This window comes from Rhincodon typus, chromosome 6 (genome assembly GCF_021869965.1).
Source record: "Rhincodon typus isolate 14 chromosome 6, sRhiTyp1.1, whole genome shotgun sequence".
Classification (NCBI taxonomy): Eukaryota; Metazoa; Chordata; class Chondrichthyes; order Orectolobiformes; family Rhincodontidae; genus Rhincodon; species Rhincodon typus.
In genome coordinates this window covers 39,792,517-39,819,480 of record NC_063337.1, presented here as the reverse complement: position 1 = coordinate 39,819,480, position 26,964 = coordinate 39,792,517, and the positions used below count along the sequence as shown (strand labels likewise).

The 26,964-nt window shown below is 40.4% G+C and overlaps 1 protein-coding gene across 1 annotated transcript in view; it reads right to left on the bottom strand.

The window, feature by feature from the left end:
• LOC125483309 overlaps positions 1-26,964 on the bottom strand; it is a 69,458-nt gene that overhangs the window by 6,853 nt on the left and 35,641 nt on the right. The window contains exon 8 of the mRNA XM_048597940.1: positions 815-974. Coding sequence (XP_048453897.1) covers positions 815-974 — 160 coding nt within the window. The remainder of the gene's footprint in view (positions 1-814; positions 975-26,964) is intronic.

Here is a 26,964-nt window from a genome sequence, read left to right as displayed (position 1 = left end):
AACAAAATAAAGAGACCAGAAGCTGGGTGAAGAGGAGGACCTGGAATGCCATTCCTCCTCAGTGGTGAAAAGGCAGTGGCAGAAGAGAAGGTTTAAGGAGGTGCATGAGACATTTGCAGCGCCAAGGCATCCAAATGCTGAGGCTCTCTCACGATGATCGACAGGTTGGCATGGCAAAAAGGGTGACATTAAGTCAGCAATGATTCACTCAATGCCTCTCAGGCCTATGACATACACTGTTGAGTCCCTTGTTAGTTAAGAATCTAATTTTGCCTCCACTGCTCTCTGGAGAAGTTTCAAGGAAGATATTTTAAAGATTCTGTTTCATCTGAAGTCAGGGTTGCCTTTTGTCCTAAAACTTAATAATCATTTCATATGCTACTTAGATTTAAGGTCAAGTGGTGAAAATAGGAATTTTATTCCACAATATGCACATAAGTCATTACTCATGAAGTTTCTATTTGAATGTAAACCCTGTGGATGTTTTTATGATCAAAGCAGCTAAACACAAATTTATCAGCGTTGTTGAATAAAGTCAGCTCAGGTCAAGAGAGAAGGAAAGATTACTCTTGTTCTCCTATGGGCACGTGAGCTATATCAAATTAATCACTTGTCAGCATTATCTTCTTGCCAACAATACTGGTCTAAAATTTTATAGTATCCAGATTGTCAGAGACAAGAAGCACGACTGAAGATGCAGATGTTGCAGGTGTTAGCAGGGGACAATGAGTTCTGAAATAGAGGTAGATATTTGGGCATGTTGAGAATACAGTGATGATAATGGGAAGATGCAGTGCTTGACAATGAATCTTACTTGGTTCCAATGACATGGAGGTCTCAGGTTCCCCACATGAACAGTCATGGTGTTCTCCCATTAAAGCAAGGATTCTCTCCTGATAATGGACAAGGCGTCGATTGTTGAGCATCTCACCACCAATCTTGGCTCTTTCTGCCCCATTGTGGCTTGTTTTCTTCTGGAATAAGGGAGAGATTGTGTGAGATCAAAGTGGGTGGCACAACTGTTAGCATTGGTGTAGGTGGTGGAAAGATGGTGAGGTGCTCCAAGTGAATGAAGAGGAGCCATAGAGGCTGTGCATTGCTCAAAATCCCAAAGGACTTGAGAATGAATGGCAATTAAAGGAAACTGGTATATGCAATTATGAGAGTGGTAGACCATGAGTCTTAGTTAGAGGTGGGCGCTATAACAGAGTTAGCATGAGAGTGAGGTAGTAGAGAGAAAATGCTGACACTTATCCTTGTGGAGTGCAGAAGGTCATCAACCTTCTTCTTGCACTGCTGGGTGTTACTCCTTACTGTGGACACCACGTTGACTCTAGTGGCAACTTTGGACCAGGCTGGCAAGGTCTAGTGCTGTGGTGTCCTCTGGCAATCCCGAGGAAAGAAAATGCCCCTTCCCTCCACCACCTTGTCCACTATGACCTCCAGGTTCCTGTCAACAAATTGGACTGGCAACTCTCTTGTGTCGGCTATCTTCAGAGCAATACTTCCCACACGGCAACATTGGCAGTTCCTGGCTGGCAGTGATTGCCCTGGTGTATAACAGAGGTTTAAACATGGCACCAGCGCTAGTGGTGTGAATTCCAGAGAGTCCCGGCAGTGTTAAGTAATTAATAGTAAGTATTTTTGCTGCAGACTTTTTATTTCCCATCTCCAGCATCTGCAGTACTTTTATTTTAGTGTATTCACAGTGGTTAAACTAATAGGTAGTTATTGAGAATGCCAAGTCATACAGTAGACTTTAAATTCCCCATTTGCTTCCAAGATAGAGAAGAATGGAGTCTAAAGAGCATTTCTACATGGCTACAAGGCCCGCATGGTTCATGTTATGATGGAAATTGGCTTTGCGAAGGGAAGTGTTTCTAAAACTAGAGTGGTGAAAACTTCAATGAAAGAGTTGAGGGGAAATGTGTGGAAGCTGAGACCTGGTAGTGTCAACAGGGAGAGCAAGGAAGAAAGGAGCCTTAAGATTTGGAGTTGGGTGTTTGCCTTGATTGACAGGCTGAATCTGTGACTCACACTGCAAAAACCTTGTTGCCTTAACATCCTCATCTGAAAAGCAAATGCACAATGGAAGTTAAAAATGGCTGCCACCACACTTGGGTGGGAATAATTCCTGATGCTGGGCTAACTGACATTCACACTGCCAGTGCCTGTGCCATCTTTAAACCCCAGTTGTATATCATCTGAACTGTGAATGTGCGATGAAATTAAAAATGGCTGCCACCGCACCTAGAGTGGGGTGTGGAGTGGATTTTTTTCTGTCTGAGGACATGGGATGTACTTGTGACCAATATGATCTACAATTACAGAATTCTGCACATGTGAACTGCATACAGTGAGTAACTATGTCGAGCATTACAGCCTGGCCTCAAGCAACTGTGACCATGTGATTGGACAACACAGTTTTATCATAGTTATTTCTGTGAAGCAAGAAATAATCACAGGCACCCTTTAAAGTGTCACCTACAGACCACAATTTTTAAAAGCATTCGAAGATCTCATATACTGCACAAGGGCACTGAGCAGATTCCCTTTCACCTTAAACTGTAAGCATTCATCAAAGTGGTCTTATTACAATGTCGCCTTTGTTGGGTGTTCTGGTGGTGGGGATGGGGGAATACAACTTTTCAGTAATTTTACAGACTTACAATCCACTATTGTGTTTCTGTATCATAGTTTGTGCTATATACATTGATAATAAGGCTAAATATGTTAAAAATCCATGCACACCATCCCATGCAATAAACTGTCATTCAAATACAATAGCTGAGTGTTTACATCACTAAGGACTTGTTCTGTTTCTGCTATTCTGTACACAGGTTCATTAGAACCATGCCCAATGGATCCACATACAGTAGGTTTATTGCCATTGTAGCTAACATACAATGGAAGTGCAGAGAAATTAGGGAGGAACAAATGTGTCAGAGCCAGCAGCAACCTCTAGCAGCCGCTGAACAGCCAGCAGATGAAGAAGTCACAGCAGAAGGTCCCCTCAGGATGTGCAGGAGTTAAAGGAAGGCCAGAGTCTATTGCCCTTATTTATTTTCCACTTTCTCCAGATGAGTGAGGCACATTGCTGCAGTAGACTTATGTTCTGGGATACCATCTCTCAACTGTGTCATTAGCTGGAGCAGAGCTTGTGATCTGGAGGGGCGGGTGGTCATCCCATCCTGTGGTTGTTCAGGTGATAGCTACACTAAATTTTTACACAGTATGGAGCTGAAGGAACACAGCAGGCCAGGTAGCATCAGAGGAGCAGGAAAGTTGACGTTTCAAGTTCGGACCCTTCAGAAAATTCTTCAGATTCTTCTATCTGCTTCATTTCAAGAGCTGGATGCAATACAGGGGTAGCTGCTGGGAAACAAGGGCTATTCTTGCAACCAAGGCTGATCGCTCCATTATGCAGTGTTCTCCACCATTCCCAAACCCCACTGACCCTGACTGAAGCCAAGCATAGATAGATTGTAGGCCATTCCTCCAGCAGAGGCATCAAGGAGCAGTAAAGAGGCCTCTTCAAGATGAGATTCTGATGCTTGGATCAGTCTGAGGGGTTCTTGCAGTACAGTTCAGACAGAGAGTATTGCAAAACCTTGTATGCTCTGCTCTGCACAATTGAGCAGGCAAAAAGTTGATGTGATGGACACTGAAGAGCTGGGAGAAGAGCAACTTCCAATCAAGATAAGGACTTTAAGTGGGAGGAACATCACCGTCATGATGTTGGAGCATTACAGCATTGGGCAAGACAAGTTTACACCTGCCTTCAAAACATCTGTGTGGGTGCAGTTATTATGCATCGACTAAACCTGTTGCTGTTTGAAAGGCAAGCAGTCCCTGTTTCATTCCAGCAGCCACTGCAGCTTTTTTGTTTGTTGTTTCTTCACATTTCTTGTTGTTTAATAGAAGTTAACGTTTTCAACTATTTGAAGGCTTAAAACATGACGATCCTGCATTCAAAAATGACAAAATGTTATCATAAGCTGGGCGTTAGGGAAAGACTGTCACTCCTTCAGACAGGGTTCTAACATGGTATAGTGCTAAGGATAGATATTCCATGTATCTTCAATCCTGTAGCTGGAGTTACAATAAGAGTTGATTAGCCAGGCGATAATGTGAAGTGGCAATGCAGTTACAAATGTAATCTTCTATTTCCAGTTAAGTGTCAGCCGTGCCTCCTATGTGCCCTCAGAAGCTTTTCTCTTTTGATTCTTTCCCACTATATCTATTATTAACAGTTATGTATGGTTGGCAGTGTTTGACCTGGTGTGCAGCTGGGCTTTAAATATGGTGTTGGCAGGGGAAATTGCAGAACGTACTGGTAATAATGAGTACTCCCGTCACTGGTAAGTTCAAGATAATGCAGACGTAGAGGCATGGTGCATGCATAATAAGTTGTGCAGGGAGAATTGTGTGATCCAACATCCGAGAGCTCACAGAAAAAAAATCGCTTCATGAAACTTGCGGGAATCGACACTTAGCTGATTTTGGGCAAAAATCAGCCCTTTGAATTGTCATATTCATATTATCTCACAAAGCAACTAATCATTAGGACACATTAGTGTCCATAATCCATCAAGGAAATTGTAACTGATTAAAACCCAAAAGCTCAATCAATTAAGAAACATCTACACAAATCTAAAATTGGAAACAATGCACAATGTGAAATCTGTAAAGGAAATAGAAGGTAGTGTTCAATTGAAGCATACAAATGAGCATTGCAATTATTGTTCCGTTGCAAATAAGGCCTTTAATAAAGTCATATGGACAGATTCAGCAAATGAATAAAAATGTAGGTCAAAAGCAATGAACTTACATATCCACTCTCCGGAAAAAAATCATAATTATCCTGCTTTATGCTATTGTGGTGAATCAAAAAAAAATGTTCATGATGTACTGTAAGGCTTCAAAGTGATCAGTGTGTGACAAGGAGCATTCTCATGTTAATTATGGTAATAGAATTTATCTGAAGACTCAATCCACAAACTGAACCGACCATGACATTTCTAAAAACAAATGTGGCATATTTACATTGTTCCCTTTTCCAGTCAAAATTACTAAATTCAGTTTATTCCTGCTTCCATCCTCAGGGATCTTTCTTTTTCTTTAGTTCCCAGATTATTAACCAAGGATGGATGAGCCACATGTTCTCAAGATGCTGTCAATGATGCTTTGTTTCCAGCCATTGAAAGGTGCATAAGAAGAGCTGTGATTGACATAACCTTCTATTTTCCCACAGGCATCAGCTGCTTAAAATATGCTTCTGCCTCACTTGAGACAACCTTTACATTTATCTTAATATATATTCCCCTAATCTTGTGCATGGTTCGAAAAGGGGCTTATCACACCTTTAAAAAATGAAAATATGTGAAAGGCAAATCAATAAATGACACATGATTATGACACAGCATGGTTTTGTGCAGGGAAGGTCAAGTCTTACCAACTTGATAGAATTCTTTGAGAAGTGACAAAGTTGATAGATGTGGGAAAGGCTGTGGATGTCATATACATGGACTTCAGTAAGGCATTTGATAAGGTTCCCCATGGTAGGCTGATGGAGACAGTGAAGTCGCATGGGGTCCAGGGTGTACTAGCTAGATGAATAGAGAACTGGCTTGGCAACAGGAGACAGAGAGTTGTAGTGGAAGGGCGTTTCTCAAAATGGAGAACTGTGACCAGTGGTGTTCCACAGGGATCTGTGTTGGGACCACTGTTGTTTGTGATATACATAAAGGACCTGGAGGAAGGTATAGAGGTCTGATTAACAAGTTTGCAGATGACACTAAGATTGGTGGAGTAGCAGATAGTGAAGGGGACTGTCGGAGAATGCAGCAGAATATAGATAGATTGGAGAGTTGGGCAGAGAAATGGCAGACGGAGTTCAATCCAGGCAAATGTGAGGTGATGCATTTTGGAAGATCCAATTCAAGAGCGAACTATATGGTAAATGGAAAAGCCCTGGGGGAAATTGATACACAGAGAGATCTGGGTGTTCAGATCCATTGTACCCTGAAGGTGGCAGCGCAGGTCGATAGAGTGGTCAAGAAGGCATATGGCATGCTTTCATTCATCGGACGGGGTATTGAGTACAAGAGTTGGCAGGTCATGTTACAGTTGTATAGGACTTTGGTTCGACCACATTTGGAATACTGCATACAGTTCTGGTCGCCACATTACCAAAAGGATGTGGATGCTTTGGAGAGAGTGCAGAGGAGATTCACCAGGATGTTGCCTGGTATGGAGGGCGCTAGCTATGAAGAGAGGTTGAGTAGATTAGGATTATGTACATTAGAAAGACGGAGGTTGAGGGGGGACCTGATTGAGGTCTACAAGATCATGAGAGGTATAGACAGGGTGGATAGCAAGAAGCTTTTTCCCAGAGTGGGGGACTCAATTACTAGGGGTCATGATTTCAAGGTGAGAGGGGAAAAGTTTAAGGGAGATATGCATGGAAAGTTCTTTACGCAGAGGGTGGTGAGTGCCTGGAACGCATTGCCAGCGGAGGTGGTAGAGGCGGGCACGATAGCATCTTTTAAGATGTATCTAGACAGATACATGAATGGGCAGGGAGCAGAGGGATACAGAACCTTGCAAAATAGGCGACAGGTTTAGATAGAGTATCTGGATCGGTGCAGGCTTGGAGGGCCGAAGGGCCTGTTCCTGTCCTGTAATTTTCTTTGTTCTTTGTTCTTTATTATATTTGCACATCTAAAAATTAAATGGATCATGTCAGAATGCATCTCAGTTTGCAATTTTTTGATTGTTCAGTTATAAAGATTTAAAATAATATTTTGTTGGTACAGATCTTATTTTTAAAAAGCAAAGCTATTTATTACATAGAAGATAGAGTGCAATTATGCTGGCTCTCTGTTTCAGAACTTTATCTGTGCTCAAGGTTTAACATTCCAAAGTGGCATTCCTCTTATTGCAAGTGACAGTCCATAGCAACATGTTAATTGCCACTATTATCCAAGGAAGCTTAAAACCACTAATCAATTAACATTCATGCAATGATATGACCTGTTCATAATCATTTTGATGTATGTAAACGTTGAGTTTGGGAGTTTCAGTCTTAAAGCAGTAAAGTTGATTTGAGCGTAAAATGGCATACAACTTCATCAAATTCATTTCAGGTAACACCTAAAAGTTTAAACTGAAGTTTAATCTATTCTGAATGTGAATGTGAAGCGGGATTAAAAGTGGCTTCTAAACTCTGAAAAAAACAAATTTTCATCATGTTTAATTTCTATTGATGAATACATTCTACAAAGTGCACGGACCATTTTAATTATCAATATTTGCCATCATCTGTATTTAGTCAACATTACAAGATGCTTGATAGCACTTAGATAAATAAAATTAGAAACTCTAAAATTATCCTGAAGCTCCAGTTTTGCAAACGTAGACGATTTAGGGCTGCACTGCCCATGGCACAGGCATATCTTTGGAAGGCTAAGCCATTTGTTGTTGTTTTAAAAGGCTTTCTTGATATACAAAAGAACAACCCTTCAGCTTGGAGTTGTAACTGAGCATAGGCTTCAGCATCAGACAACTTTTTTGATGAACTTTAACTTCTTCCAGTTAAATGCTGAGAAGATGGAAGTACTGAAGGTATCACTATTCCTCAGTTACAAACACATTGCAGACATTAAAACTTTCTCCTTTACCCCCTTCTGAATCCCATCTCTTGCTAAACCCATCCACATTTCTACTTTCCTTTAAGGCTCTCTTTATTAGCCATTTCTTCGACTTACGTCCACCTATGTCTTTGGGCTGGAGTTTAAAAAGAACATTTGTCAGAATCAGACAGGAGTATTGAGCCTGAGATTTCAGTAGTGGGATATTCTCAGAAGTAGCTTTCCAATTGACTCCTCTGGGATCACTGTCCAATTAAGGAATGGAAGACAGGATGTGGATGCTGGTTAAATTACAGGGCTGACAGCTCTGCTGTGAGATATGGTCACTGCTAAGGCAATTTGGAAAACAGGAAGGCACCTTAAGATGGCAGATATAAATATTAGTATTTTGAATGTCAAGCCAGTAGTCCCTGTACGTGGAAGAGGAAACCCCAGGGTGAACCATCAGAACTCAAAGGTGTTCCTTTCCTCCCCTCTTTGGGCATGGAGATTTTGCCACAGGGAGGCCGCCTCTATGAAGCTGATTGCCACCACTTACAGTTGAGGACTCTCCCACTACTGGCAAAATACCAATAAGCCCAATAGATCATCCCAAATAGAAAACACAATTATTTACATTAGTAGCCCACCTTTGGGTCAAGAATGCATTGGAGAGGCATTGTGGGATCTTACCATTTTACACACAACTCCACTCCCTCCACCTTCCTGCAACCAAAGGGCTGGTCAAATTCTACACTTTATCATTATGTCTAATTCTGTTTGCTTTTTCCTCTATTGTTATTGGCTTAAGGTACATTATAGGCACTATGCAAATAGAAGAAAATATTGTTCTTCTTGTTTTAGATGTTTTAAAGGGATCATTCCTAAGGATTGGAGACAGAATTCACAGAGAAGGAGGAATGGGAAGACAGTCAGAAAAAATTCAATGTTCAGTTCCCATTGATATCAACCAATAATTACCTCACTGCACCCATGTGATAACTTTCAGGAGAGAACATCGGTAAAGCATGATTCATGAGTGAGAAGAAGAAAATTGAGAGGAGATCAGCAAAGCAACAGGGTTTTTGAGGATAGTCATCTCAGGTTATTCCTCAGTTCATGTGTCCAGAGTTAATTGACATACTGGCCCATGAGTGTATAATGTAGTAATCTGAGCACCAACATAAGAACATAAGAACTAGGAGCAGGAGTAGGCCATCTGGCCCTTCCAGCCTGCCCCGCCATTCAATAAGATCAAGGCTGATCTTTTTGAGACTCAGCTCCACTTACCCGCCCACTCACCATAACCCTTAATTCCTTTACTGTTCAAAAATTTATCTAGCCTTGCCTTAAAAACATTCAGCGAGGTAGCTTCAACTGCTTCACTGGGCAGGGAATTCCACAGATTCACAACCCTTTGGTTGGAGAAGTTCCTCCTGACCTCAGTCCTACATCTGCTTCCCTTTATTTTGAGGCTATGACCCCTAGTCCTAGTTTCACCTGCTCGTGGAAACAACCTCCCTGCTATTCCTAATTTCCACCCAAATGGATTCAACCTTTTGTTTAGTAGAACCTATATCATCTCTCACTACCGCCCTGATATCATCCTTAAAAATCAGAGCGACACCACCTCCCTTACCTTCCTGTCTGTCCTTCCGAACAGTTTGATACCCCTGGATATATAACTCCCAGTCATGACCATCCTGCGACCATGTCTCTGTAATGGCCACTAAATCATACCCAATTGCCATGATTTGCGCCGTCAATTCACCCACCTTGTTTTGAATGCTCCAAGCATTCAGATAAAGTGCCCTTATGCCAGTTTTTGCACCTTCTTTTTGAGTCCTATCACCTCCATTACTAATAGCTCTTGAGTTCTCCTTCCCTTTAACTTTTTTCCTAATTTTCAATGGTGTTGAAGCTTCCTCGTCACCTGCTAACCTGCTGCTTTGCCTTCTATTAATTGTTATACTTCCTGTATGCTCACTCCTCCCTTCCCCCCACTTACTAGTTTAAAGTCCTATTGACGACCCTATTTACCCTTTACGCCAGAACACTGGACCCGGCCCTGTTCAGGTGGAGTCCATCCCAGCCGTATAGATCCCTCCTGTCCCAGAACTGATGCCAGTGCCCCATGAAAAGGAAACCCTCTTTCCCACACCAGTCTTTTAGGCACGTGTTTACTTCCCTGATCCTCGCCTCCCTACGCCAATTTGCACATGGCTCTGGCAGCAATCCAGAGATTATGACTTTTGAAGGCCTGTTTTTTAATTTTGTTCCTAGCTTTTCATAATCCCGAAACAGGCCTTTTTTCCTAGTCCTGCCTATGTTGTTGGTACCTACGTGGACCACAACAACTGGATCCTCCCCCTCCCTCTCTAGTATCCTCTCAAGCCGGTCAGAGATGTCTCGCACCCTGGCACCGGGCAGGCAACACACCACGTGGGATTCTCTATCCTGCTGCACTTATTTAAGATCGTGAAATCTCTATTTTGCAAGACTCAGTAGCAGCCACAGTGGATTTGTGTTCAGTGGTACTTCACCACTTAGCATAGCCACTGCACTCTGTACTATGTGATAATTCCATGGTCATCTTCAGTGGATAGAGAGCATAAACACCATCACGTATTTTTTAAATCTGAGTACTCTTGATTATAACAGTGGCATCCTGAACTTCAGTGTGCAGAGCTTGCCTTTTCCAAACTGAATAACATTGAGCAAATCTTGAAATAAAGTTTACACAAACCTCATTGCTGTCCAGTAGTCTGACCTCAGTCATGGATATGCTAACAGCTGGGATATGACATGTGCTGACACAGATTAAGACACAGCATTAAGAGACTATGAAACAGTGCACAGCAGTCCTGCTGAAATAAAACAAGATGTGCTACAAATCATGTGGGACAATCAGCAATGAGAGCATTGGATAAAGAATCAGCAGTTATAGAGCCATCATTTGTGTTAGAACATAAGAAATTACAAGACAAAATGCATCCTCAAGCACTTTCTAATTTTGATAGTGACTGTATTTATATAGGACGGAGGATTGTCAATTTGGGAAAAGGTGAGTGTAGTAGTTGAATGTGGTGATGGGACTGCAACATAAAAAACAAAAATAAAAACATCACTCACTGAGATTACCAGCTCCCTGAGTAAGATGATGGCCAGCTTGAAAGAAGTAACATCAATGGAGAGGAAAACCTCATTGTAGGGAAAACCCTGGATGAAAGTGGTTATTTGAGAAGATAATTGGGTTAATTGGAATACATTGTTATTTTGTTTTAGTTTCATCTACAGTGTTCCAAAGTTTACTTCTTCATCCTTATTGTGGAACAAGGATGATGAGTAAGAGGGGTTCAATCAAAATAGGGTGAACCACAGTGTTACTTCTAATGTGCTGGATGCTTTGATTTCTGTGAAGCCCTGCTTGAATCCTAAAAATATTCAGCAAGTCTCTAAAGGTAGAACAGGGGGAGGATGATGAGTCATCTGGAATGCGTCAATGGCAGTCCAGACGGATAACAGCTGAAGCAGAACAAATCCCACCAGTTGTCTTGGGGGTTTTTTTGCCATTGGATCAGGGTTTAATTCTATCTAGGTTGGTGTGGAAATTAGTGTGCAGTGGTTTCTCCACACTAAAACATATCATGTACAGGCAACTTCCTTTCCAAACACATCTCTAAGTCTTCAGTGACCAGCAAGTTGCAGTAAGAGCAGGAATGTGTTGTCTGGAAGCTTCTATTCAGGATCTAGCTGATGTGGAGATTAGAGTTGCAAGATAATCACCTAACACTTAGATGACGTAGGGGTGCTTTTAGCAGCTGTAATTACAGTTCAGCAGCCCTTTTTTAAGGTGCACTCTCCTCACTCCTAATTGGGGTGAGTGTTGGCAAAGGTGACCTAAACATAATCTGCTTTATCCTGACTACATCGTTTATCCAAGGGACCACCATCTGTTGTAGAAATGCACTTAAGACACGAATGATGAATTAATAATACATGACCAGATATCCCATATGGCAACAAATATCCTACCTGCCACAACATCTGATGATCCTGATTTGGCTGCCATCTTCGGACTCATGGAAGACAATTAACCGCAGCTGCAAGAGGTAGCTAATAATAATAACATAGTTACAGATTTAGCAAATATACATGTTATGACCAATATTCTGTCATAGTCATCATTAAACAAAGAATCTCTGAAAGTATTTTAGATAGGAAAGTGTACAAAACAAGATATTAATATTCAACTCTTTGCAATTTTTAAAAATTAACTAAGTAACTTGTGACATCAAACTGCTGGGATGTCACTTTGTTCATGACTAGAAAATAACGCTTCATATGATATTGAAAAATTGCAAAGCCAACAGTCTAAACTTAGGGAGGCAGTAAATTGGAAGGACATGCTAACTGCACCAGATAATTTAATAATAGTAAAGCAATCATGTTTTATTAATACAGCAATTATACCAAGATTGCTGGGTATTTTGTTATTGCATTGATAATATTTGGGTTTCCTCGTACAAATATATTTTCCTCAAGAGGTGACTAAAGCAATGATGTCAATGCTTCAAAAGGAACTTTCAGTTGAACCTGATATCAGTGAACCATTGTTCATCCCTAACAGTTTCAGTGGACGCCAAAATATCAGATGGAAAATTCAGGCTCAATGTCAATTGTTCAAATTACATTTAAAATATTGTGAGGTGCACCTAAGCTAATGAAAAAACAAAGTGAGTCTTTCCCGTATGAATGGTTAATCAATATCATCAGACTGGACTAGTACTCCAGAATTCCTGATTAATGTTTTAGCAGCCTAGGCTAATGCTGTGAGGACACAGGTTTGAATTCCATCAGTGTAGATGGTGAATTCAGTACAAATCACTAGCCAAATGGTGACCATGTAACCATTGTTAATTGTCAGAAAAACCCATCAGATTCGCTCATTTGGATAGAGAAGGAAATCTGATGGCCTTACCTGGTCTGGCTTACATGAGATTCCAGATCCATAGTTATGCAAATGAGTCTTAACTGCCCTATGGGCCATTAGGCAATTAATGCTGCCACGTCCTGTGAACAAATAAAAAATAAATCAGCTTCAAGGTAGCTGCAACAATGCCTATTAATCACTTTACAATTATAAGAGATTGGCAGCTTTTTTCAGCTTCTTCACAAAACAACTTCAGGAGAAAAGTCAGAAATGAACCAGACAACAATGAAATATCATGTGTTAAACTGTTGTCTGAAAAGGTGAGTCACAGGAAGATGAATATCAAACAAATTTATGAGTGAGTTGGACAATTTTCACATAAAATGTTACAAACCAAATACAAAATGTTTCATGCTGAACAGTCTGTTCCTTGCGTCATCATTGCATATTTGATAGGTCTGAAGTGCACTGCTCCAGGTCAATAAGTTTTTAATTAATTACACTTACGATTCAAATGACTTTGTTACAATCTGACACACTAAGTCTGCAACTTTTGACTCTATAGCATCTATATACTTGTTGATTTGCACACACTATGCCAATGCAATCCACAACAGATACCATTTTAGTGAGGGCATTAGCACTGACATTAGGCATTTGTCATAGAGTCATACAGCACGCAAACAGACTCTTTGGTCCAACCAGTCCATGCCAAACATAATCCCAAACTAAACTAGTTCCACCTGCCTGATCCTGGCCCATATCCCTCCAGACCTTTCCTATTCATGCATTTATCCAAATGTCTTTTAAATGTTGTAATTGTACCCACATTCACCACTTCCTCAGGAAGTTCATTCCACACGCGAACCACCCTCTGTGTAAAAAATTTGCCTCATGTCTTTTTTAAATCTCTCTCTTCTCACCTTAAAAATGTGACCCCTAGTCTTGAAATCTCTCAACCTAGGGAAAAGAAAACTAACATTAACTCTATCTATACCTTTCATTATTTTATAAACTTCTATCATGTCACCTCTCAACCTCCTACGCTCCAGTGAAAAAGGTCCCAGCCTACCCAGTCTTTCTTTATAAATCAAACATTCTATACTCAGCAACATCCTGGTAAATCTCTTCTGAACTCTTTCTAGCTAATATCCTTCATGTAACTGGGCAACCAGAACTGGACACAGAGTTCCAGAAGAGGCCTCACCAATGTCCTGTACAACTTCAATATTGCTCCCCAATTCCTATACACAAAGGACTGAGCAATGAAGACGAGTGTGTCAAATGCCTTTTTAACCATCCTGTCTATATGTGATGCAAACTTCAAAAAATTATGTACCTGCATCCCTAGGTCCTTCTCTTCTATAACACTACCCAAGAGCCTACTATTAATTGTATAAGCCCTACCCTTGTTTGTTGTACCTAAATGCAATACCTCACATTTATCCAGATTGAACTCCATCTACCATTTTTCAGCCCATTGACCAATTTGATCAAGATCCCTTTGTAATCTTGGAAAACCTTCTTCACTGTCCCCTATGCCACCAATTTTAGTATCATCCACAAACTTACTAACAATACCTTCTATATTCTCATCCAAATCATTTATATAAATGACAAACAAAAGAGGACCCAGCACCGATCCCTGTGGAACACTGCTGGTCATAGGCCTCCAGTCCAGAAAGCAACCCTTCACCATTACTCACTGTCTCCTGCCATTAAGCCAATTATGTATCCAATTGGCAAGATCACCTTGAATTCCACGTGACCTAACTCTACTAATTAGTCTAACATGTGGAACTTTGTCAAAGGCTTTACTAAAACCCAAATAAACAAAGCCTACTTCACAGCTATCATCAATTTTTTTGGTAACTTCCTCAAAAAACTCAATCAAGTTTGTGAGACATGATTTTCCTCACAGAAAACTATGCTGACTATCACTACGTATTTTTTGCCTCTCTAAACATCCATAAATCCTGTCTTTTATAATCGCCTCCAACAATTTACCCACAACCAAAGTCAGGCTCACAGGTCTATGTTTTCCCGGTTTCTCCTTACAGCCTTTTTTAAACAAAAGGTACAACATTTGCCACCCTCCAGTCATCAGGCACCTCATTTGTAGTTATAGATGATGCAAATATTTCTGCAATGGGTTTCGCAATTCCCCTCCTTCATTTTCAACAATGTTCTGGGATAAATTAGATCAGGTCCCAGAGATCTATCCACCTTTATATTCTTAAAGACCTCTTGAATTTCCTCTTCTATAATGTGAACTGTTTTTAAAACATCAAAGTTTACTTGTCTGCATTCCCTAGACTCCATTTCTTTCTCCACTGACACAAAATAGTCATTTAATATCTCTTCCATCTCCTGTGGTTCAATGCAACGATGACATCCTTGATCTTTAAGAGGTTCTAACCTCTCTCTAGTCACGTTCTTGCTCTTAATGTATTTGTAGAATCTCTCTGCATTGTCCTTACCCTTATCGGCTAATGCTATCTCATATCCCCTTTTTGCCTTCCTGATTTCTTTCTTAAGAATGCCCATATACTCTTTGTATTGATTAAGAGATTCAATTGTACCAAGTTGTCTATATCTTAAATAAGATTTTCTTTTAATATTGACTAGAACCTCAATATCTTTAATTATCCATTGTTCCTTAATCTTACCAGCCTCACCCTTCACTCGAACAGGAACATAATGCCTCTGAACTCTCGTCATCACATTCTTGAACGCCTCCCACTTGTCAGATGTCCTTTTACCTGTGAACAGTCTACTCCAATCAACTTTTGAAAGTTCTTGTCTCATGCCAGTAAAATTTGCCTTACTTCAATTAAAAACTTTAACTTTTGTGGAACGCTTCTCCTTTACATAACCATTTTGAAACAAATAGAATTATGATCACGAGACCCAAAGTGTTCCCCCACTTTTACTTCAGTCGCCTGCCCTGCCTTATTGCCCAAAAGAAGGTCTAGTTTTGTTCCTGTTCGCGTGCTTAAATATGCAGAGTACGCAAATTATGAACCACAAAACACCCTCTGTCAAATACACAAAGCAGAACATGTGTTTAGCAGCAAGGAAGTTCCTCACCTGTGTTATTTGAAGGGATCATCAACCATTTTCAGGCTATTTCCTGAGTGATTTTTACTGGTCTTCACCAAGTTAGTGGAATTGCTGTGAGTTTTCAATTGCTGACTTTCAGTTGATGAAGTCTACAGGGAGTGGCATTATATGGGCTAAAGTCTTTGGTTCTGAATCCAAGGATTTTGCTCAGACTTCTTGTGACAGATAAGGAATCAAGTTCTGGGAGCAAGCTAGGGCCCATTTGAAAGTGATTTTTTTGTCGTATTTCCTGAGTATCATGAGATCTTGGGTAAAAGCTGCTATGCCAGTTTCCTGCCTTCCTCAAATATAAACAAAAGCTTAAACAAAGACAAAAACGAGTTAAAGATAATGGTTACAAAGGCTACTGGGACACTGATGTCTTGGGCCTCAGTTTGTTTAGGAAAACCAGAATAGCTTGTTCTTAGGAAAAATACAAACTGTCTTTATGTTAGTGGTGAGAAAAGGGGGCATGTGGTATTGATTATTTTTGCGTTGTGAGTAGCTGTCCCATGCTCATTGGCTAAAAAGGATTCAGACAAATGATTGAAAAAATTTAGGTTGTCTTCCCCCAAAATAGGGCAGATCAACAAGTACTCAGAGTCAGAGGGCAGCCTTTCTAGAGGGGAATTTTCATCTTCAAAGGGAAGATGGATCAGGAGAAATTTGAAGGAAGACGCAGGGAAGAGTTCCCTAACACCTCAACAGCAGGATGCAGAATTCACAAATGTATTAATTCGGTCACGCTCCACGCCAGCTGCCTGTTAATCCTCTGGTATCAGTAAACCATTCGCAATTGCCAGAAGTTGTATACTTGTTTTTGTCTCATTGAGTAATGCATCATATCTAAATTGCTGTGAAAAACAAATTTAATAAACTGTCTGAATATTCCTTACAAATAGTTGACTGTCTATATTAGGTAACTGTGGTCACAAATCCCAGAGATTTAACACATTGTCTTTCCCTTTGGTGAATAGCATGATGGAGATTGAACTAAGGGAGCACAGAGGAGAACAAGCTATTCAGGTAAGCTCTCCTCAGGAACCCTTACCACGCCAGTGTCTTCAGCAGAGTATGCATCACGATTTATTGTGGTCTGTCACATCCTGCTCAACCTTTGTCAACAAGCACACCGCAAGCAGCTAAGGAAAAAGAAAGAAGAGAAGGAAGAAGATCATTAGATCAGAAAATTAGAAAAAATAGGAGCAGAAGTCAGCTTTTGGCCCCTCAAACCTGCTCTGCCATTCTGATTGTGGCCAATTCCGTTTTCCTGCAGATCCACATTACCCTGGACTCCCTTGTAGATCAAAAATTTGTCCAACTCTGCTTGAATGTACTCAATGACCCAGCCACCTTTCTCTCTGAGCAGAAAAATTCCAAAAGTTAACAACCTCCTAATTTCAATTTTAGAAAGGAAGAATCTTCATTTTAAAAATGTACCCCCGGTTCAACTTTCCTTTATGAGAGAAACGATCTCTCCGCATTGACTCTGCCAAGGCACCTCAGAAACTTACATATTTCAATGAGATCACATCTCAGTCCTCTAAGCTACAAAAAAGAAAGGGGTGGAGGAAAAAAAGAGTAGGCATAAGCATTCATCACATTCCACGTCCAGAGGGGCTGACTGCAATTGACTAATCTGACTACAATAACAATGAACATGATAGCTTTTCTATATTCACTAACACTATACAACGCTGTCATGGCAACCTCTGCAAAACATGTCAGATCTCTGACATGGACACTACCATCACACGTGGGAACACCACCCACCATGTGCATGGTAGATACTCATGTGACTTGGCCAATGTTGTCTATCTCATACACTGCAGGCAAGAATGTCCCGAAGCATAGTATATTGGCGAGACCATGCAGAAGCTACGACAACAGATGAATGGACAACGCACAACAATCGCCAGACAGAGATGTTTCCTCCCAATGGGGGAACACTTCTGTCTCCCATACACACACACACACACACACACACACACAAAGACACACACACACACACACAGTCACGCACACATACATACATACACACTTACTCACGCAAACACACAAACACACTCCACACACACATACACTCTCCCTCCCATACACACACACACACACACACACACACAGTCACACAGATGCTCTCACATACACACACTGTCTCACAAGCGCACACACACACACACTCTCTCTCTCTCCCCCTCACATACACACACTATCTCTCTCCCATACATACACACTCTCACACACACACAGGCACACACACATGGTCACACAGATCCTCTCTCATACACATACTGTCTCACAAGAACTCACATATACACAGACACACGCACACACACACACACACGCACACAGTCCCACAGATTCTCTCTCATACACATACTGTCTCACAAGAACACACACACACACACACACACACGTGCATGTAAATTTGAGGCGAATTTGTATTTGCAGATGCATTCTATTTTGTTCAAAAAGCACACAATTCATAGACAGTCAGTCAATGTGGCATTTTATAAATTCTTACTTTAGACATAAAACCAGACTGATTCCAAACCAAAACACTAACAGATTCTAAACAAGGCCTCACACCTAACATGCATTGCCTGACCTAAAATGTCAGCTCTTGTTTACACTGGTAAAACCTTTAGTTCTCTCAGGGAAGTGACTTGAAAGGAATTCATGAATTACATATACATATTAATCAATTAAAATCTTGTCCTCACTGATTAAATATTTAACAGCATTTAGGATTTTTTAATACATCCTCATCAATGGTATAACCCTTTGAACTTTTACTTATAAATTCTGTGTCTGATACTACCTCTCCACTAACACCTGAAGAAGGAGCAAGGCTTTAAAAGCTTGTGTTTTCAAATAAACCTGTTGGTCTATAACCTGGTGTCATGTGACTTCTGATCTCGTCCAACCCAGTCCAACACTGGCTCCTCTACATCATGTCTCCAACAGCCCCACACCTTTCCCAGTGACTAACCACTGCAGCGGCTTCTTGGCCACAATGCTGCATCACCACAAAGCACCCAGCCCAAATGAATAAAATTAAACAAACTAACCAACATATCATGCAAAGGTCAGTTAACCACCCTTTTATATTCCATTAGTGAATATCTTGTAAGTTCCTTTATCTGGTCTATTCTGTACTGTCCCAGAGACTGCAGCATGTCTGGTGGAAAACCTTTAATGGGGGAGGCTGGAATTAATTGTGAGATATGACCTTGCACAATTCTGAACCTAAAAGGTTCAGCTTTGAACTGCATCACTTCGGCATGGGCCTTGGTCTGGGATGACAGGCAACAGCAAGACTACTGGTGGAGTGACAGTGTTGGAAGGATAAATGCTGTCATTCTGAAAGATTGTGATCCACAGAGTCACTGTCAGTCCCTTGGGTTGGTGTCTCAGCAATTATGGTAAACTGTTTGAGTACAATGGTTTATTGTAGACTAGTATTTCAGACTGTCATGTTAATGATCTGGGGTCATATGTACAAATCCCGCAGATGCAGTTGGGGAAATTTGAATTCAATGAAAAGCTAGAATTTTAAAAAAAACTGTAGCTGGTTTAATGGCGACCATGGAGTTATTGTCGATTGTTGAAAAAATGGATCTGATTCAATAATCTGTCCTTTAGGGAAGGAATCTGATATCCTTATCCAGTCTGACCTACGTGTAACTCCAGATCCACAGCAATGTAGTTGACTCTTAACTATCTTCTGGGCAATTAAGGATGGGCGATAAATGTTGGCCTAGCCAGAAATACCCATATCACATAAATGAATTCAAAAAAAACTATTGCTGGACAATTACGATTGTAGCAATGTGTGTTCGCATGGCAACACGTTGACATTGCATGACTTCAGCTTTAACCTCCTTACAGCACTCCGATGTTGCAAAGCCGCTGCTTGTGCTGCAACAGAAGCTAAGACATCAGCCATCAGATGCTGCATCATGTGCAATTGTTTCCATGGAGTTGGCCACCACTTCCATTTTGGAAAAGCTTATCTCTAAGCTCTGTACAAGAGCCAAATTGGGACTGGACACCATCATAATCCTTGACAGTGATGGTAAGTTTTTGGCAAGTTTGCCAGTGCATTAATATTTCAGTATGCATATCATTATGATCTTGGCCAAGGCATGCCAGTTATTTACTGAAAGAATTAAGCCAGAACATTCCACGTTTTAAAACAAAAGAATTTTTAAAGCCAAAAGTCAAACAAACCAAACACTATCTGCTATCCTAGGTAACCATCTAGTGTACAGTGTAAAACAAAAGAATAAAAGTAAGTTAAAAATTAATTAACAGAAAAATTGTGGTCAATTCTAAACTATTAAATATGCATCAAATAACAGATACAATGTATACAGAACTTATGAATTGGCTCAGTTCTCCTCTCGACATGAATGTCATCAATCTCAGTCACAACATCCTCAAAAAGCTGTCCACTCCAAGAAGAATTTCAGCTCCAGTTCCAGGCTTTTGCCTGATCCCTAGATAACAATAATGCATAACCAACCCGGATTCCATGAACAGTCTTCACCAACACAAGGCACATGGCTGCAGAAACTGTTCAACTCTGCTTAAGACATTTTGTATGGTGTAGATCCACCAATGTTGTCTTCAAGCAGCAGAAACAACTGCAGCAACCATATATTTGCCAAGTCTCAGCTCCTCTATCTGCACTGTAGGGATTCTATGAATCTATGTTGATTCTGGATCTAACCTCCATCTTTTTCAGCCTGCTAATGCTGCAGCACTGGAATCATCATCTGAGCTCTGATAGCTTTGTATTCTTTTATACGGTTTCAACTACAGATATCCAGGTCTCTGCCCTCTGCAGCAGAACTCATCCACAACCTTATCCTTCAGTGAGCTTGCATTTATGCTATCCTATGTCCCTGTTTCAGGTCATTCGTGCCCATTCTCCATGTGCAGATCCTATCTCTACGCCATCCTCTAAACTACATGCAATGCCAACATCTGAGCTGGTGGTTGTGAGTGTAAGATTGAATGATTGTGTTTCAAAATCAGTCTGTTCTCCTTCTGCACTTCAATGCTCCTGCACTGCTGCCTGGCCAACTGACAGTTCTTGGGAATCCAAAAGAGAAAGACACAGATGTAGGGTTGTAGTGAGGGAAATGGAGTGTAGTAAGTAGTTTATACTTAACCTGTCTGCACTTTCTAGATGAGATGAAACTGTGGGATGACAGGAAAGTGGGACATGAGGAAAAAGACTAAACAGGATTAACTATCCTTTGAGAACCACCAGTGGCCACAGATTCAGTCATAGCTGCTCCAAAAACAGTGACCACCATTTCCTCCTTAGCTCAAGGAATTTCAACCACACTTATTCTCCAACAGATCAAGTCCTGTTTTCTTTATGCACCAACATTGTCCTACAAGGAAAAGGGAACAATATCAGTGAGTGCAGTGAAATCAGTTGGATGTATTTGTCATGGCTGAACAGCCTGCAATATGTTTAAGCTGTGAGATGTGTGTGAAACATGCTGTATTGCTAAGTGTTTGAGAGTGAAGTGAAATTAGCATGTAAGGTATGAGTTGTGATTGATGGAAATTGTCAATTAGAGAGTGTTGGTATGTGGTACATAGAGCTGTGTGTGAGACTAGTGGTGCAATTAATGGCATGTACCATTTATTGATGCATTAACTGATCACTTGTGTAAGGGTGTTAAACTTCTTTCCACACTGTGTCCAGGTCCTTAAGACTACATTGCGGCATTGACCTACAGCTTCATTCTCAGAAATTGTCTGGAAGGTCTTCTGGTCTCGTGTGGATAGAGGATTTCTCTGCTGTTACCCACCTCCTGGAGCAATGCCCCAATATTCCTTGTATCCTTCTCTCTACCTTTGATGTGTCATTCCAATGACATTCACTCTAATAAACCAGTTCTGCAATGAATGACAGAATCTGCTCAAGCTAAAAGAGGTGGTGGCTTACTTTAAGTAGCATAGGGCAGCTTCACCTTTTGCTAGCCTCTCAAGAATTTGCTCTGCCCACTTAGTCCTTCAGCCACTCAAATAACATACTTAGTGCTAACCAGAGATTGCAATCGCATAAATAAACAAGCAGCAAGAAGTGCAGTTTAAGATCCTCATGTTAAATGTTGGGCCTTATTTAAGATTTCCACCCAGAAATTTGCGTAACTTTAGAAGAAACTGAGATTTTATTTACACATTTTTCTAATTAACCTGTTCAGAGACATTGTTACACACCTCTGGAACAGATGGGATTTGAACCTAGGCTTTCCAGTTCAGGGATACAGACACTACCACTGCACCACAAGAGAGTTCACAATTGAAGTTTTAATTTTAATGCTGTCATCCCATCCATTATTATAGTATAACAGTCTGAACAAAACAGATTATTTTCTTGCTAATCAACCGCAGCCATTCCTCTACTCATTTATAAATATCTATGATGCAAGCATTTCTGAATAAGTTTCCAATTTTGGTACCTAAACCCAGTGTGACATCATATAGAATGTTGTCTATTATAATGAAATAAGCAATATAATACAATAATGTGTAACGTAAGAGACCACGGTAATAATGAACTAAAAAGTAGAATTTTTAAAAAAAGCAGTCCTTGGATTTCAAAATCCTGAAGACTGTGGGAGGAAGGATAGAATGATGGAGACAATGACTTTGCCACCTTGGGAAAGAATCAGCTAGGATAGGAGACTCTAATAAACCTCTGGACAGAAGTGGTAAGTTCAAAGGTGTTGTTCTCTGGTGATAACATAGGCTGTGACAGAGACATTACAACATACAAGATGAGAAATGCCAGTCAACACGCTCTATGATACTGATATAACAAGTTCAGGGTAATTCATGACTTGGGAGGGAAGATTGTGGATGATGAAGTTTCCCAATTATTGCTGCTCTTGCTCTTCATGAGGTCCAATGCCAATGGTAAAAACTGTCAGGGTTCATCCCAACTGATGATGTGCCTAACCTCACCCAACTGATAATGTGCCTAACCTCACCCACAGGATGATTATGGTGAGATCCAAAAATTTGGCTGAAACATGTATTTTTACATCCATGACTGTCAAGTTGTTGTAGATAGACACACAAAATTTTCATATTACTGAATCTGTACAGTTGAATGGTTTGCTAGGCCAATTCAGAGGATGTCAAGAGTCAACAATGTAGTGTAGCATTAGAGACATGTAGGCCAGGCTGTATACGCTACCAGGTTCATTTTGGTAAAGAGCAATGGGGAAACAATTGATTCGTTCAGAAAATTCTTCCATGATTACTTTTGTTGGTAGCTCAAAAATTACCAGATTTATTAAATTCCACTTAACAACATCGTATAATGGGATGAACAGAGGGTTGCTACATTTGTAATATGGCCTCTGCCAATTACTGTACCTATTTTTATTGTGAGTTAAGAGTTGCTGGCAGGGAAAGATTTAACAGTCACAGAAGAAATAATAAATCTAGAACAATGGAGGAAATGTAGTGAAATAGTGAAAGGAAAAATGTTAGTAGATGGATGGATTAACAATTAAACCATGAAGCCTAAGTGGAGTAAGATGTTGACTCAATGGAAAAAATAATTGAATAAACTAACACAAATTCTAGGTTGTCTTTGTTGTTTATGGGTGTGAGAATGAGAACTAGGAGAGCCAGCAGTGACAGAAGAATCCACTGATACAAAATATGATGGTTGTTGTACTCTAATTGCAACTGCTGACTGATGTAAAATTTTACCTGTTTAGCCAATATCCCCAATTCACAACAGTCCTATCTACGCATGCACATTGTGCATATTATTACACCATTCTGCATTTTGTAATAAATATGATGAATGTCAATTCAGTAATCATAGTCCTTTGCCCTCCCAGCTGTTGCCTTCTAGCATTACTATTTTAATATTCAGTCAGAACTGTATTGACCCTTAGTTATGAGGTAGGAAAAGGTCTCCATCGTATGATCAAAATATGGGAGGCCAGGTAGCAGATACCTGTTTCTCCTGGCTCTATCATGTAAAGATAGTTATATACCAATGAAGAGGTCCAGACTTCAGAAGCTGAAGCAGCCACAATGCTTACTCTGACAGCTGCACAGTGATAATTGCTCACAAAAACAAAAAAATTACAGAAAAACAGAAATTGCTTGGAGAAACCCGGCAGATCTGGCAGTAACTGTGGAAAGAAAGCAGAGTTAATATTTTAGTTCCAGTGATCCTTTGGTTTTTGTTTCAGAGTTCCAGCATCTGCAGATCTTTCTTTTATTTCAGTGATAATTACGCCTTGATCATCTCTGGGTGCTGGTACTTCTATCAGCTTCTATCTATGAGGAGACCGCCTACATGTGGAGAGCTCCCCATCCACCAGAATTTCCTGTTTCTAAAATTTCACAAGTCCTCCAGCTGATTCTCTTTCAGATGCTGCAAAATTGGGAGAATGAGATTGAAATTGGTCAAAGCCAGCAGCACGAAATCAGCAGCTTTTTAGTTAAACATTGTGTGGGGTTTATTTGCTATTGTCTTGGAAAATGTTGCCAAGAGTATTTTTATTTCAAACTGCACTTAGACCAGAAAATTAATCTCCAAAAGGAGGTAAATAAACATTATGCAAACTTAAATGGTTAACTCCTTTTAATTGAATGGAAAGCAGACTGGACGAAATGCAAAATAAGCTGTTTTCACCCTGAAATTCCACGTCATTGGCATAAACCAATTTCAAACTGTTTAAATCCAATGATCTGGGTTACAGTTAATTTAATTCGTCCTGTTTGGGGCTACTATCACAGTATTAGAATCAGGCTAAGCAGAGAAATGTGTGGGATTAAAGTAGGGCTGAGAACCTCTTCCAACTTAAACTCCAGTTTACTTCCCATCAAAAAGTATTAGTAGTAAGATTGGTATTTCTTAGCACAGAATGTTTACTCATTTTGAATATATAGTGTACATTTGACACAAAAAGTGAATCAGTAGCTGAGTACATGAATAAAATTGTGTTCATCTGAGGGCCTGAATCAATGTGACACTAATGGAGATTTGTTCTAAATGGGAGTAAATAGGGGCTCTGAAAGGTTAAATTGTTGGGCTAGGACACAGTGATTTTAGATAAGACCTTGCTCAGTCTGAGGCTGAAACCAGTGACCTAGTTTAACCTGGATTATAATTTCATTTTAGTAGAAGACTAATGTTGTCTTTCGTTCACTGTGTAACCTTTATGTATATAAATTAAGAATGGAACAAGTTTATTTCTGTGTCTATTTACTAGCATTTCATATGTTGTTGTCTTTTTGTATTATCTTTGTCATTTAATTCAGGATCTGTCAGTGTAAAAGTGTGGAGGATTAAAAGTAGGGGAAAAAGTTAGGCAGAAAAGCAGGACTGAATGCAAAAAAAGAGAGAAAATTAATGTGAATGAAAAGTGAAGCAAAGGGATGCCATTATTCTTGTATCCAAAGGATACTTTCAAATTTGTTCATGGGATGTGGCTGTTGCTGACTAGACTAAGCCTCTATTGCCCACCCTTTATTGCTATAGAAAGGATTGTGGTGACCTGCCTTTTTGAATATCTGCTTCCTCAGGATGGAGGGACACCCATATGCTGTTAGGTAGAGAATTCCAGGATGTTGTTCCAGAGATTCTGAAGGAATGATGATGTAGACCCAAGTCTACAGGATAGTGGGTGACTTGGAGGGGAGCTTGCAGGTGATAGTGTTCCTGTATATCTGCTGCCCTGGGCCTGTGCGTAGTAGAGGTCATGAGTTTGGAAGGTGCTGCTGGGGAGCCTTGATGAGTTACTGCAGGGTATCTTGCAGATGGCTGACTGATTATATCAGTGGTGAAGGAAATGAATATTGAACGTGATTGCACCCCATCCAGTCAATTAAGCTGCTTTGTCCTGAATGGTATCAAGCTTCTTGAGTGTTGTTCGAGCTACACTTATCCAGGCAAATGGGGACTATTCCATTACCTTCCTGACTTGTGCCTTGCAGATGATGGACAGGCTTTGGGGAGACAGGCCACCATACTCAGTCAAATGCTGTAGTGATCTCAAGGACAGCTTATCTCACCTCCCCTCTGGAGTTCCACACTTTTATCCATGTTTGGACCAAGGCTATAATAAGGTTGAGAACCGAGTGACCCTGGTAGAAGCCAAATTGAGTACCAATGAGCAGGTTATTCCTTTGCAAATGCAACTTGATAGTAATGTTGACCACTATTTCTATCACTTTGCTGATTAAAGAGAGTAGACTGAAGAGCAGTAATTGATCAGGTTGGATTTGTCCTGCTCATTATACACTGGACATGCCTAGCCAATTTTCCATATGGCTAACCATATGTCAGTGTTGTACCTATACTGGAACAGTTGGGTAGAGGCTTGGTTAGTTCTGGAGCTCTTCCTCAGTACTGTCGCTGAATGTTGTCAGGTCCCATAGCTTTTGCAGTATCCATTATCTTGAAATGCCTCTTGATAGAATGTGGAGTGAACTGGTTTAGTTGATGATTGACATCTATGATACTGAAGATGGATACAAATACTTCAGCCATATCTTTTACACTGTTGTTGTGAGCTCTGCTACCGTTGAGGATGGAAATATTTGTGAAGTCTTCACTTCCTGTTAGTTGTTTAACTGTCCACCACCATTCTTGACAAGATGGGACAGGATTGCAAAGTTTAGATCAGATCAATTGGTTGTGTGATTATTTAGCTCTGTCTATCATTTGTTGTTTATGCTATTTGAAAGGTAGTCCTGTGTTGTGATTTAACCAGTTTGACACTTAATTTTTAAATTAACTTGGTGCTGCTCTCTGCTTACTTGACAACAGCCCCTCCGCAAACAACCTTCTGGAAGCAGTGACTGCACTGATGCAGATCTTCTCCACGTCAGCCAATCAGCGTCACCATTCTGCTGCCCTCTTCAAGGTCCATTTTAATGGTGTTGTGTAAGATACATCAGCCATGAATTTACAGATTGTGGATGAATACAATTTTACAGCTGCTGATGGTCCACAGTGCATCATGGATGCCCAGTTTTGAGTTGTTTGATCTGTTTAAAGTCTGTTCTATTTAGCGTGGCAGTACTGCCACACGCCATGAGCATATGGAGCATATCCTCAATGTGAAGACTGAACTTTGTCTCCACAATAACTGTGCAGTGGTCACTCCTACTGATACTGTCATAGAATGATACATCTGCAGCGTGTGGATTGATGAGAAGAACTTTCTATCTGTTGTCACTTCCCTCAGCAATTGTCACAGACCCAGTCTAGCTGCCAGTTCCCTTAAGACTTGG